At 37.5% G+C, this 15,492-nt stretch overlaps 1 protein-coding gene across 7 annotated transcripts in view; it reads left to right on the top strand.

The window, feature by feature from the left end:
- The window catches only part of TJP1 (tight junction protein 1), a 114,297-nt gene that overhangs the window by 34,793 nt on the left and 64,012 nt on the right, over positions 1-15,492 (top strand). For all 7 annotated transcript variants that reach the window (XM_024742750.1, XM_024742752.1, XM_024742754.1 and 4 more), the window contains exons 3-4: positions 13,809-13,933; positions 14,615-14,717. In XM_024742750.1, the coding sequence (XP_024598518.1) occupies positions 13,809-13,933; positions 14,615-14,717 (228 nt within the window). The remainder of the gene's footprint in view (positions 1-13,808; positions 13,934-14,614; positions 14,718-15,492) is intronic.

Raw genomic sequence — 15,492 nt, forward strand, 5'->3', positions numbered from 1 at the left:
AAAACAAAAACACTAATTTGTAAAGATACATGCACCCCAGTGTTCATAGCAGCATTATTTACAATAACCAAGATACGAAAGCAACCTAAGTGTTGATCAACAGATGAATGGATAAAGAAGATGTGGTACATATATATATAATGGAATATTACTCAGCCATATAGAAGAATAAAATAAGGTCATTTGCAGCAACATGGGTGGACCTAGAGGGTATTATGCTTATTAGACAGAAAAAGACAATGTATGTTATCATGGATATGCAGAATCTAAAAAAATAAACTAGTGAATATAACAAAAAAGAAACAGACTCACAGATATAGAGAACAAACTAGTAGTTACCAGTGGGGAGAGGGAAGGGGGGAGGTTCAGGATAGGGGTAGGGGGTTAAGAGATACAAACTACTATTTATAAAATAAATAAGCTACAGGGATATATTATATAGGACGGGAATATAGCCAGTATTTTATAGTAACTATAAAAGTATAATCTATAAAAACTTGTATCACTATGTTGTATACCTGAAACTAATATTGTATTATAAATCAACTATACTAAACAATATGTTGTACACCTAAAACTAAAAAAAAAAAATCAAATGGTGAAAGTATGTTGAAAGCAAGGAATCTAGTTAAGAGATCATCTAAGGGCAAGCAGCTAAGTGTTTCAAATAGGGAGGGGATTCAATAGGAAGTAAACTTGGAACAAGGGTGCCAAGACAATGCAGTGACAGAAAGAGTAGTCTTAACCGATGGTACTGGGACAACTGGTCAACAGCGTGGAAAGTAATGAATTTTGACTCCTACTTCACAGCAAGAACAAAAATTAACCTAAGATGGATCATAGACCTAAATGTAAGTGCTAAAACTATAAAACTTTTAGAAGAAAACACAGGAATAAATCTTTATGACCTTGGGTTGGGCAATGGTTTCTCAGATATGATCTTGAAAATAAAAGCAACAGAAGAGAAAACAGGTAAAATTGGACCACATCGAAATTTAAAACTTTTGTGTTTCAAAGGAAACCAAGAAACTCTCAACAAGAAAGTGAAAGGATAACCCACAGAATGAGAAAGTATTTGCAAGTTACATATCTGATAAGGGACTTGTATCCAGAATATAGAAATTTAGTAGTAAAAAAGCAAATAATTCAGTTTTTTAAATGGACTGAAGATTTGAAAAACATTTCTCCAAGGAAGATACAGAACTGTTTAATAAACGTATGAAAAGATGCTCAACAGTACTGACCATCAGGGAAATATATGTCAAAAATGACAGTGAGATACCCTGTCACACCCTCTAGAATGGTTGTAATCACAAAAGCAGGCAATGATAGGTGTTGATGAGGATGTGGATGTTGGCTGGTGGAGCCAACTGTGGTAAACTAAGTAAGGTATTCCTCAAAAGGTAAACATATGTAGAATTACCACACGGCCCAGCAGTTCCACTCCTAGGCATATACCCAAGAGAAGTGGAGACAAATACCGACATGATAACTTACTAAACATGGTTGTTCATAGCAGCATGACTCATGATAGCCTGAAAGTGTAAAGAACCCACATGCCCATTAACTGATGAATGGTGAATAAGCAAAATGTGGTATATCCATATAATGGAATATTGTTCAACAGTGAAAAGAAATGAAGTACTGATACATGCCGTGACATGGATGAACCTTGAAAACGTTACCCTAACTCGAAGAAGGCAGTCACAAAGGACCATTATTGTATAATTCCATTTATATGAAATGGTCAGAACAGGTGAATAGACAGAAAGATTAGTGGTTTTTAGGATGCGGGAATTCAGGGATGATGGCTAAAGGGTAGGGAATTTCATTTTAGGGTGATGAAAATTTTATGCAGTTGATTGTGATGATGGTTGCACAACTCTGAACATACAAAAAACATAGAATTGTACATTTTGAAGAGTGAATTTACGATAGGTTAATTTACATGTCAATAAAGCTATTCTAAGAAAAGGGCCCAGGGAAGGGGAATCCTACATATCTGTTGAGTAGCTCCAGGCAAGTGTATGGTGGGTAGAAGGTAAGCATTTACACTGAGGTAAGCATGTAAGCTAAGCTAGGCTTGTTTTATCTGGTTGAAGGCCATTGTGTACATTTATAGAGTGTATTATGAATGTTTCAAATCCTTTATTTTATTTAATTCTCTGTGAAATAGGGGTTAATAACCACATGGAATAAACTGAGTCTCAGAAGGGTCTAGTGAAATGTCCCAAAGAGGTACATCTTGAACGCAGGTCTCTGGACTCATCATATAATGCTCTTTTCACTTACATGTAAAATTTAATTTTAAATATTAGAAATACTTATGGAATATAATATCTGAAATTCAGAACTCATAATTCTACCACATAAGCTACATATATATGTAACAAAATTAATAAAAAGTAGTAACCTTGTTAAGGAAGGAGCCAGAATTTTGGCTTTTTGTTTGTTTTTTTTAAGTTTAGAACATTGGTGGTGAGGTCAGTTTTGTGGAGAAAATGACAGTTTGGAGAAGGGCAATTGGAGGTGTCCTTTAAGAAGCTGGGAATAGGAAAGTGGAATAAGAATTAGAAATGAAAGCTATAATTTTGGAAACAGAGCCACAAGAGTGAGTAACCAACGGGCTGATGAAGGACGCAGAGGTAAAAAAGAACCAGTCTAACAGTCGTAGACATTTAAACAACATTTTGAGAACTACCAGGGTACAGTGGAAAAACTGTAGGGGTCTTGTGACTTCTGAACTAGTTTGGGCTTACCACTAACTGATTTTGAACAGGCCTTTCAGATCTCTTGGGACCTCATAGAATTAAAATGTTATCAGAGTTGATAAAATCCTAATCTCTGACCAAGTCCACAGAGAAGTCCTACATAAGGTCTAGTTGGCAGGTAGTGGAGTGGCACATAGGATTCCAGGCCTCCTGAATTCATTTGTAGAAAGGAAGTTGAACAAATGATTGTCGAGGAACCATTTGAAAAAATTGGATCCATCCATTAAAAAAAATTTTGATCGCCGTGTTCACTGTGAAAACACATGACTAGAACAGTTTCCATAGAATGTTGAGGGTAGATTGGAAGAAGAAGGGGAGAGGAGTGAAACTGTATAAGGTGAGAAAAGTTAGAATTAAGTTAGTTGGTTGTAGAAATTTGGCATGAAAAACAGGAGAAAAAAAGGCAGCGGGGAGAATCTTTAACCAGAGAATTGGGCATATTTGAAGGAAACAGAAAAATCTTTGGAGGAGAGGTTATTCATATTATGCAGTTATATTTCTGCAAATGAATCAACAGTCAACCTTCAGGAATTTTTTCCCCTTTTTAAAAAATCTTTTAAGGAATCAAGAAATACTATAACAGATAAGTAGGCAAACCTTTTCTGTAAAAGGTCAGATAGTAAATAGTTTCAGCTTTGTTGACCATGTGTTCCCTGTTGCAAGTACTCAGTGCAAAAGCAGTTACAATGAAATGTAAAGGAATGGGCATGGCTAGTGTCCAGTGAAACTGGGCAAATAACTGAACAGATTCCAGGCCTCTTGTTTATCATAAACTCAGTTTCACTACCAGGCACAGGTAGAAATACATATTATTGTAGCTTATGGCTGCCTGTGATGTCGAAAGGACAAAATATGATGAAAGTAAAATTCTTTGATGCATTTAATTCCATCCAAAAGCTATAATCATGTGTGTGTGTGCACATACAGGTCAATGAGATCATATTATACTGCTTTAAACTACTTCTCCCGGGCATTCCCTGGTGGCACAGTGGTTGGGAGTCCGCCTGCCGATGCAGGGGACACGGGTTCGTGCCCCGGTCCGGGAGGATCCCACATGCCGCAGAGCGGCTGGGCCCATGAGCCATGGCCGCTGAGCCTGCGTGTCCGGAGCCTGTGCTCCGCAACGGGAGAAGCCACAACAGTGAGAGGCCCGCATACAGCAAAAAAAAAAAACTACTTCTCCCATCACCATAATAAAAACCATTATCTTGGACATTTTCTCATGTAAACATATAAAAATCAACTATATTTTGACACACCTACAATTTTCTTATGGTAAAGATATATGGAAAAAATGGATTATTTTCCATTTCTTTTGAAAATCCCTCTGAAAAGCACCATGTTAGTCTTTTGTAAATCCAGTACAGAGCATACGATTGCCTCAATAATAATAATTCTACTACTGTCAATTTTGATTACTGGAAACAGTGTTAAAATTTTTTAACTATTCCTCTATTCTATCCTGTTCCTCTCCCCATTTAAAGAAATGGTTTTACTCTGTGTAGACCATATAGCTATTATATAATTTAACCTTTCTCCCTTTAATCCACATTTAATCCTGTAAGTAGGTGTATATTTAATGCTGTAAGTAGGTGTATATTTAATGCTTATCACCAGTCCTTTCCATGTGCCTCTTGTCATTTTGATTGTCAGAAAGTTATTTTCTATTAGGAAAGGATCATGAAAAACAGTGTTCCCTGTGTTTTTCTTTTATGTTTATTAGCTTTTCTGTGCCCTTTTATACTTGAAGATTAGCTTTACTGGATATAAAATTCATGGTTCATTGTTTCCCTTGAGTATCTTAACGATGTTATTTTTGGCATAATGTGTTGCTACCCAAGTGTGATGATAATCTAATTTATATTTCTTTTAAAATTATAGCTCTTTTTGCCGAGATGCCAAAGAATCTTCTGCCTTAAAATCTAGTCATTTTATTTGAATATATTTTGGCATTTCCTCTGAATTGATATTCTCAGGTATCTACAGTGATTTGTGTCCTTTGAGTATACAGTTTCAATTATATATATAAATATATGGAAGGATATGTAAAATACATATATCAGGAAAGTTCTTTATTTAATTTTAGTTTTACTATTTTTTTTCTCCTACTTCAATTTAGTCTTTAGGTATTCCTACTATCCATATGTTGTATCTCTTTTGCCTGTCTTCATATTTGTAATTTTCTCTCAAATCCTTTTTAAAAAATCTCCTGAAACATTTCTTTTTTGTTTTATAAAAGATTTATCTTTTTTACTTTCTGTTTCTTTCATGGTATTATGTTTATTTGTGTTCCTGTCTAAAATGGCTTTTGAAAATTTCTGATTAACTCTTGAATTCTGTCAGCCTCATTTCTGAATTCTTAAAATTCTTTTTTTTTTCAGTTTTTGAATTTTATTTTTTATACAGCAGGTTATTAGTTACCTGTTTATACATATTAGTGTATACATGTCAATCCCAATCTCCCAATTCATCCCACCACCACCACCACCACCACTTTCCCCCCTTGCTGTCCATATGTTTGTTCTCTACATCTGTGTCTCTATTTCTGCCCTGCAAACCAGTTTATCTGTACCATTTTATTAGATTCCACATATATGCGTTAATATACGATATTTGTTTTTCTCTTTCTGACTTACTTCACTCTGTATGACAGTCTCTAGATCCATCCACGTCTCTACAAATGACCCAATTTCATTCCTTTTTATGGCTGAGTAATATTCCATTGTCTATATGTACCACATCTTCTTTATCCATTTGTCTGTTAATGGGCATTTAGGTTGTTTCCATGACCTGGCTATTGTAAATAGTGCTGCAGTGAACATTGGGGTGCATGTGTCTTTTTGAATTATGGTTTTCTCTGGGTATATGCCCAGTAGTGGGATGGCTGGGTCATACGGTAATTCTATTTTAGCTTTAATTTTTTTTTAATTTTTAAATTAAATTTAATTTATTTATGGCTGCGTTGGGTCTTCATTGCTGCGTGAGGGCTTTCTCTAGTTGAGGCAAGTGGGGGCCACTCTTCGTTGCGGTGCACGGGCTTCTCGTTGCGGTGGCTTCTCTTGTTGTGGAGCATGGGCTCGAGGTGTGCGGGCTCAGTAGCTGTGGCTCGCGGGCTCTAGAGCGCAGGCTCTGTAGTTGTGGCACGCACCGGCTTAGTTGCTCCTTAGCATGTGGGATCTTCCTGGACCAGGGCTCGAACCCGTGTCCCCTGCATTGGCAGGTGGATTCTTAACCACTGTGCCACCAGGGGAGAAAAGTCTGTTTTATCTGATATGAGTATTGCTACTCCAGCTTTCTTTTTTTTTCATTTCAGTTATTGTATTGTTCATCTCTGTTCTTTAATTCTTCCAGGTGTTTGTTCTTTAATTCTTCTAGGTCTTTGTCAGACATTTCTTGCATCTTCTCGATCTTTGCCTCCAGTCTTTTTCTGAGGTTCTGGATCATCTTCACTGTCATTATTCTGAATTCTTTTTCTGGAAGGTTGCCTATCTCCACTTCATTTAGTTGTTTTTATGGTGTTTTATCTTGTTCCTTCATCTGGTACAAAGTCCTCTGCCTTTTCATTTTGTCTATCTTTCTGTGATTGTCTAAAATTCTTACTTATATTCTTTCATGTCCTGTGTATTTTTGTAATGCCTTTTCACTTGTTTTATAATAGTAACAGTTTTGATCCTTTATTTTTCTTTTTTTGAGTACTCTTTTTGGCATGCTTTCATTTTCTGTAAGGATATTCTGCTACTCATTGTGTTCTATAGTAATTTTCTAAGGGATTTGATCATAATCCCTTTTTTGCTCAATTTTATGGGAAATTACCTTTCTTGAGCTTCTAGAAATTGGCTTAGTTTTCTTGTATGTGTGCATGCACTAAAGAAACATAACTGCTGCTTTCTGACATTTCCTAGGCTCATGCCTTTTGTACCCTTTCATCTTTTGCTGTTCCTGTCCCTCTCTAGTCTGAATCCACTGGCAGGTCTGTGTTGAGAATTCCTAGGGGTTACACTGCTCTAGCCCATTCACGCCCTACTGCAGGCTCCTTGCTCTCACTGACAACTGGAGAGGCAAAATTCCTCCCAGTTTCAGCTGTTGTTCTCAAATTGCCCTGCCATTCTTTCCAGTAAATACCTGTTAGTTTTTTGGGGGGTTCTTCAGGTCTAAGGTGTGTCAGATGCCTTGTGGCTTTCTTTCCAGGTAGGTTTTGGGAACACACAAGTCTCATAGGTGTTGCTCATCCCCAGCTGCTTCCTCAGGAGGGTACATTGGTGGCCTGTGGGTTTTTTTTTTTTTTTTTTTTTTTTTTTTTTGCTGTATATACGGTTTTTGGTTTGCTGTATAGTTGCCCTGCTTGTTTTTATTTGGAAATTCAAGAAATTCCAGATCCACGCTACTACTATGGCTGCTAATGAGGTTTTAGTGCTCAAATTAGTGTGAGTTTTAAAAGACAACTCTATAAAGGGAAATTGAGTTAAAATTAAATTGAATAATTGAATAATTAGCTAGATACTTGTTTTAGTGCCCTAACACTTTGTGTTAGGCCCTTGCAGGGTTGTACTCAGGTGGGATATGTAGAAGAATATGTAAACCCCTCCCAAATGAACCTCTGATACCCAGGCTATTTACAGTGCTGTGTGTGAAGTAGCAGAAGTGTGTCTATGAGGCCGGAGAGCCTACAGATGGGCCACTTGTGCCTGTGAAAAGCTAGGTTGGTTTCATGAAGGAGGTGTCGTTGAACCTGAATGTTGAAGGGTGTGATGCTAAAGGAGTCCTAGGCAGAGAAGAAATGTGAAAGCTTGGAACTTGATGATGCATGGCATGCTTAAGCAGAGGTCAGTAGTTAAGTGTGTTTAGGGTAAAGACTGGGGTGCTGGGAAGCAAGTTGGCGTTGCATTTCAGGATATTGCATGTTAAGGAACTTGGACCTCTGGGCAATGGAATGACAGAATTGGGTTTGTTTTAGAATAATAATCCTTTGAACACGATGGAGGGTAAATTGTAGTGCAGTGGAAGGTAAGAAATCTGTTGAAAAGGCCAAAAATAGGACCGTGTGGAGATCTAAACCTAAAAAGGTTTCAGAGAGAAACCTTCCCTAAGAGGAAGGGAAAGTGTGAGATAGTCGAACCTCTTATAGTTTTTGATGATCACCCTGGTCTTAAATTCACAAAGCTTTTAAGGCTAAGGTTCTCAGCCCTGGCTGCCCATTAGAATCACTTAGGAGATTTTTTTTTTTTTCAACGCCTGCCATCTGCCCTCCTCCAGTTTTATTTAATGGTTGTGGGGTGGGGGGTTTGGAAATCATCAAGCAGTTTTGAGACTGATCCCAAATGATTTTCATCTGCAGACAGGGTTGGGAATCACAGACTTCCTGGGTAGTCATTAAATGAACTGCAGCCAGCGCTGATCCAGCAGGATGACATGCCCCACAGAATGCTGGCACTGCATGGAAGCAGTATGTTCTGCCTGGGTTTGATGCCTGGCTCATGCAGCCAAGACTGTACTTACTTGTTCACAAGCAAATCTTAGGAAGTATCTACTCACCTCCGCCTTCCTTATTGAAAGGTCCTTAATGTTTTTGGCATTTCTTTAATATTTTTGTATTATGTTTTTAATTTTTAAATAAAAGAATTATCAAGCAAGATATAAATGCACAGTTTAAAAGTATACAGAATAAAAGATTAGTGCTAGCCCCCTCCAAGGACGGAAAAAGAGCCAGAGAATAACACACCCCTCCCCAAACTGCCCTGGAGGTAACCCTTGGGTGTTTTAGGTTTTTTCCAGTATTTGTAGTTACAATCTGCAGTGAATAACTATGTACATATGTATTTTCTTATTTTTGGAGCTGTATATGTAATCTTCAGGGTACATTGCTAGAAACTGGTTCACTCTGTTGAAAGATAAAGCGCTCTTGAGGACTTCCCTGGTGGCCCACTGGTTAAGAAGCCGCCTTCCAACACATGGGACGTGGGTTGGGTTTGATCCCTAGTCGGGGAACTAAGATCCCACATGCTGTGCCGCAACTGCTTGAGCCCTTGTGCCACAACTAGAAAGCCTGTGTGCTGCAACAACGGAGCCCACGCCCTGGAGCCCGCGTGCCACAACTAAGACGCAGCCAAAAATACAAATAAGTAAATGCATACATACATACATACATACATAAATGCTTTTGTAATTTTGTTAGCCAAATTCCTCTCCTAAAGAATTGTAGCAGTTTGCATGCCCATTAGCAGTGGTGCCTATTTTTCTACAGCCGCCTCAACAAAATGTGTTGTTGTACTTTAATTTTTATCATTCTCTGTGTGGTTTTAATTTGCGTTTCTTATGAGTTTTAACATTTCATATCTTTTGTAAATTGCTTCATTGGGTTTTTTGTTTGTTTGTTTTTGGGTTGTTTTGTTTTGTTTTTTTCAGTGGTTTTTTTTTTTTTTTTTAATTTATTATTTATTTTTGGCTGTGTTGGGTCTTTGTTGCTGCACACAGGCTTTCTTTAGTTGGCGCAAGCGGGGGCTACTCTTCGTTGTGGTGTACGGGCTCCTCATTTCTGTGGCATCTCTTGTTGCAGAGCACGGGCTCTAGGTGCTGGGGCTTCAGTAGTTGTGGCTCATGGGCCCTAGAGCACAGGCTCAGTAGTTGTGGCGCATGAGCTTAGTTGCTCCACGGCATGTGGGATCTTCCCGGACCAGGACTCGAACCCATGTCCCCTGCATTGGCAGGCGGATTCTCAACCACTGCGCCACCAGGGAAGTCCTTTTCAGTGGTTTTTAATATCAGTGTATGGACTGAGGACCCCAAAAGACCTCTGAAGTCTTTTTATGCTTAGAACAAACTATTTTCATAACAGCACAAAAATGTTATTTGTCTTTTTCACTGTGTTGATAGTTGTAGTGAAGGTACAAAAGCAGTGGTATGAGGTAAAACTGGCCTCATAGCCCCAAACCATCCTAATAGTTCCTGGGCTTACTCAGAGTTTATAAGAACAATCCCAGTTTTGCTGCAGAATAACTCAAAGCAGTAAAAATTACTAATTTTACCACATGTCAGCTTTTGAATAGACATTTAAAAAATAATCTGTATATTGAAATGGGAAATATACATAAGGCATTTCTGCTTTATACTGAAGTACTTGCATGATTGTTTGAATTGGAAGCTCAACCAGCTGTGTATTTGTGTGTGTAACACCACTTTTACTTGAAGGAATGGTTATCCAGACTGGAATATTTGACAAACATTTTTCTCAAGTGATGAGTACCTGTTGCTTCAAGGAAAACAACTCTGATAATAGTTGTTGCCAATGAAGAAAATTGAATTTTAAAACAGAAATTAAAATTTGGAAAACATTTATCTGCCACCATGAGATGAGCTCAGTACTTTTCACTACTTAAAGACTTTGATTGCATTGGTGGTGATATTAATTAAAGTATGATTTTTTAAAAATATTGTATAGTAAAATGTGTCATCATTTGAAAGATTTACCTAAATATTTTCCAAATGACCAAGACATGCTATTATAAAATCACATTGGATAAAATAATCCATTCAAAGTGCAAAATAGGCCAGTGGATGGGTATTCATGTAACAGAGTAAGTACAAAATGTCCACTGATACGGTTTTAGGTTGCACATTGTAGCCACCCATTAAGAAACTATCACTTACCGATATAAAATCAAACATGAGTATCCATAATCATCTAAAAGGTTTACTAAAATCACTCTTCTTTTCAACTATGTGTGTGGGTAAGGTTCTTCATGTACTTTAACATAAAATGAAATATTAAAACAGATTGAAAGTATTTTCTTGAATTTTTCTTTCCCTTGGTCGTGAATGTTGGATTTTGTCAAAGGCCTTTCCAGGGTCTATGGATATAATCTCTGAATTTTTTTCTCTACGTTTATTAATAGGGTCTCCTATATAGTGGCTTTCCTAATACAACAGTCTTGGAAATAAATCACCTTGTCATGGAATATTTGTATGGTGTTGGCTTTTATAAATGATGTTAGGCTTTAGTATTCGGAGGGGGGATCTGTCTTTTTAAAATTAATTAATTTGTTTTTAAAATTTTTGGCTGTGATGGGTCTTCGTTGCTGCGTGTGGGCTTTCTCTAGTTGCAGTGAGCAGGGGCTACTCTTGTTGCGGTGCTTGGGCTTCTCATTGTGGTGGCTTCTCTTGTTGCGGAGCATGGGCTCTAGGTGTGCGGTCTTCAGTAGTTATGGTGTGTGGGCTCTAGAGCACAGGCTCAGTAGTTGTGGTGCACAGGCTTAGTTGCTCCGTGGCATGTGAGATCTTCCCACACCAGGGCTCGAACCCGTGTCCCCTGCCTTGGCAGGTGGGTTCTTAGCCACTGTGCCACCAGGGAAGCCCTGTCTTTATCGTGGATAGTCATGATCAGATTTAGATATCAGTATTATAATTGCTTTTTGAAAAGAGTTAGAAGCTTTCCTTCATTTTAGGATGCTCTGGAACAATTTATGGAGCATCGAGGCTATCTGGATATTGATGTTTTGGTAGAATTCCCTGTGAAATCATCTGTGCCTGGTGTTTTTTGTGGGATAATTCCCTCATAACTATCTCTGTTTCCTCTTCAGCGATGGGGTTGCTTAAGTCTTTATTTCTAATAGAGTCAATTTCAATAATCTGTATTTCCCTATAAAATTATTTGAACTTGTTCTGTAGTCTCTTATGTTTTCTAATTGTATGCTAATAGTTTTCTTTCTAATCATTTCTTTATTTTTGAAATTTTAGGCCTACTTCTAGCTATTTTGAAATTTGCATATTCTCTGGTTTTGAGCTATATTAAGGGTATGGTTTTGTGTAGTGATCTGTTTTGTATTGTTTTGGAGACACAGATTCAGGCAGTTGCCATTATCTTCTGCCACCCAGATGTTTTCCTGTTTATTTGTTTTTTCACATTAACCTTTTCTGGGGGGTATTAGCTTTATTGCAGTATAATTCACATACCATACAATTCACCATTTCAGTGTACAATTTAGTGATTTTTAGTATATTCACAGATCTGTAAGACCATCACCAGAGTCACTTTTTAAGCATTCCATCACCCTAAAAAGAATAATGTTACTCATAAACCATCCCTCCCCAATGTCTCCATCCCTTTCCACACCCTGGCCGTCGACAATCACCAGTCTATTTTCTGTTTCATACAGATTGGTCTTTTCTGAACGTTTCATCTAAGAGGAATGGTATGATGTGTGTGGTCTTTTATGGTTGGCTTCTTTTAGATAGCATCATGTTTTCTGTGTTCCCCATTTTGTAGCATGTATCAGTACTTCACTCCTTTCTATTGCAGATAATTCATTTAATGGATATACCATATTTTATTTATCCATTCATCAGTGGATAGACATTTGGGTTGTTTGCAGTTTTTGGCTATTAATAAATGCTGCTGTGTGTGGGTATAAATCTCTGTTTGCACACGTTTTCATTTCTTTTTGGTATATACCTAGGCGTGGAATTGCTGGTGTTTATTCTTTTTTAATAAGAGTTTTTCTCTTTTCTTCTTCTTTGGCTATTTCAGTAGACTTTGGGGTGGAAGGGGAGGTCATGATGTAGCCCCTGTCCATGGTGGGCGTGGTCTTTGTGGATGGGACAGTAGTGGAAGGAAGTTGTTACCTTTGTCCTCAGGTGGTTTGGATTGTAGAGCATAGTGTAGTACAACGTTATATGAAAACATAGCCTCTGATTTTTTGATTCTGGAGCCCTAGGAGAATATTGGCTGTTTCTTTTTTAGACTACTCTGAATACTTCATTTCCTTTCTAGGGAATGGTGTGGATTTCTTTGAGATTAGGTAATTTTTATTTTTATTTATTTTTATTTAATTTTTTTTTTAGAGTGAAAACTTCTATATTTAGAATTAGCCAGCTGGACTCAGTTTAGGTGATCCCAATTTTGTTGGCAGCATCCAAAGCATCATAGTCAGGAGCCAGGCGAACATATGCCTTCTTCTCTGCATCAGGCCCGATCAGGGTGTTGACCGTAGCCACGTCAGTGTCATAGAGCTTCTTCATGGCCTGTTTAATTTGATGCTTGTTGGCCTTGACATCCACAGTGAACACAGTGTGGGGTTGTCTTCTATTTTCTTCATGGCTGACTCGGTGGTGAGGGGGAACTTGATGATGGCATAGTGGTCAAGCTTGTTTCTCCTAGGGGCGCTCTTCTGAGGATATGTGGGCTGCCTCCTGAGCCGCAGTGTTTTGGGCCGTCGGAAGGTGGGTGACGTCCAGATCTTCTTTTTTGTGGCTGTGTACGCCTTTCAGCACTGCTTTCTTGGCCTTCAAAGCCTTTGCTTTGGCTTCGGCTTTGGGAGGGGCAGGGGCTTCCTTCTTCACCTTTGGCGCCATCTTCGTGAAAAAAGCGAGATTAGGTAATTTTTAAATAACTTGGTAGTATTTTGATTGTTTTCTGTGCTGGGCTGTCCTTAGTCACCATGGTAAAGATTTTCAGCTCATTTAGAAGTATATAATTAATTATGATTTTGTTTAATTAACAATATAAGTAATTAAAAATGCTTGATATGATTAATGTATATTTTCTATTGTATGCAGTGTGCATAAGACATTATAGTGTATTACTTCAGTAGAGATTTTTAGGGTACGTGAAGGAAGTTGATTTTCACAGCTGTTGATATTTTATTATATAAAATGGCACCCGGTTTATATGCTCATTAAATCTGTCATTCTGCAAATCAGTTGCCAGTGTTTGTGATGATCATGGCGGGGCGGGGGGGGCGGGCACTGCCAGGTCCCTCAGGAACCCTTCTGATAAGCAAAAATGAATTCAGGATTTCAGTGTTCAGAATTTTTAAATGTGTTTTAGTTCTTAAAGAACATTCATGTAATTGACAGTTTTCGATATTCTGTTATGCCCAGCATTAAATTTATTAAAGCCTGCATTCCCATACCAGGATAGGTCATTCTGATGTGTTTCCATACAAGTGAGTGAGCATTTTGTAATAGGATTGTAATTTTTATATTTGAACTTTTTTAGATTGTAGAGTATGACATCATAACATTTTACTATAATTGTTACTTTAGGCTCCTGGATTTGGATTTGGAATTGCAATATCTGGTGGAAGAGATAACCCTCATTTCCAGAGTGGGGAAACCTCGATAGTGATTTCAGATGTGCTTAAAGGAGGACCCGCAGAAGGGCAGCTGCAGTAAGCATGTTTCCTACCCTCAGCCATTGGCATGCCATGCTAGTGATTTTTCTAAATTAATATACGTTTATGCTTATCTCTGTCATATATGGAAAGCTTGTATCACTTAACTTAAATAGAAGGTCACTGTAAAAAATAAAGATAGTGAAAAGAAAACTTGTTACTCGGTTTGGGGTAGAATCTAGCCTTCAGGAGCCTCTCACCCTGAGTCTTAGTGTTTTTGTTCAACAAAGAAGATTAGCAAGATAAAAGAGAGGCAAAAGATACACTAGCAAAAAAATGAGAGTATGAGTAGAGGACTGAAAGAAAATTGGAAGGAGAAAGACTTCTTTAAAGAAGGAATAACTTTTTCCAGCCTTATGACTTAGTATCATTGAATGCCTGTAACTGTACCACCAGAAGTCATTTTGTGTAATGTGGTACCTGTTCAGTCCTTTTGGGAAACATTGTGTTAATAGTTAAAAAATTAATGACCTGTGGTTAGTTACAAGTGCTAAACATTTTTTGTGGGGGATTTGAAATTAAATAGCTGGACATTATTTTATCATTGATCTGAAGACAGGTTAATTAGCCCATAATTAGAATATCTTTTTTAAAGATCCTATCTTAAAAATATCTTTATAAACTTATTTGTATGGTTTCATCTAACATGTTATTATTTTGGTCACTTTTTTTCCTTAGGGAAAATGACCGAGTCGCGATGGTTAATGGCGTTTCAATGGATAATGTTGAACATGCTTTTGCTGTTCAGCAACTAAGGAAAAGTGGAAAAAATGCAAAAATTGTAAGTGTTTTTTACCTTTAATTTTATAAAGATACCAACTTTACTGTTGGTATGTTTTTGGTGTTTGAATTCATTCTTCCCATTTAAGAAAATAAAATCTGAAACAGTAGTTCTAAAGTTAGTTGTTTACAAGTAAGAATGTTTCTTTCTTCTAATACTGGTGGTATGTTTTGTCACTGGTGTGTATTTTCTCAAAGCTCAGATACCAGGATTTTTTTTTGATTGAAAAAGAAAGGAAGGCGCTCCTGGTTGAATGGTTACCTCTTTATGGCTTAATGCTTCCTCTTTAAAAAAATACTTAAATTAGACTGAATCTTGGCGTATAGTCAGTTTAAAGTATTTTCTGTTATAGGTTTTGTTCAGTGGACAAATTTTATGTTGTCCCTTGAACACATATATTGTTGCTACTTTGTTACTGTGATATAGTTTGAGGAAAGAGAGAGTGGTAAGGGTTTATTTTTTTGGTTCTGTGCGTTTTGGTTTTTTGTTTTATAGAGTTGTTCAGGGTTCATATGTTTTTTAGTGTATTGCTAGACTCTTCTGTTTCATTTAAAACTAGGCACATGTAGCAGACTCTTCTGTTTCATTTAAAACTAGGCACATGTAGCAGAGAATGGATTTAACGTTAAAGTCCTACGTAAAATTATACCTACATAGGGACTTCCCTGGCGGTCCAGCGATTAGTACTCTGTGCTTCCACTGCAGGGATCACAGGTTCGATCCCTGGTCGGGGAACTAGGATCCCACATGCCATGAGGCCAAAAAAAAAAAAATA

The sequence above is a fragment of the Neophocaena asiaeorientalis genome, unplaced genomic scaffold (assembly GCF_003031525.2).
Source record: "Neophocaena asiaeorientalis asiaeorientalis breed wild unplaced genomic scaffold, Neophocaena_asiaeorientalis_V1.1 scaffold155, whole genome shotgun sequence".
NCBI classification, from domain to species: Eukaryota; Metazoa; Chordata; class Mammalia; order Artiodactyla; family Phocoenidae; genus Neophocaena; species Neophocaena asiaeorientalis.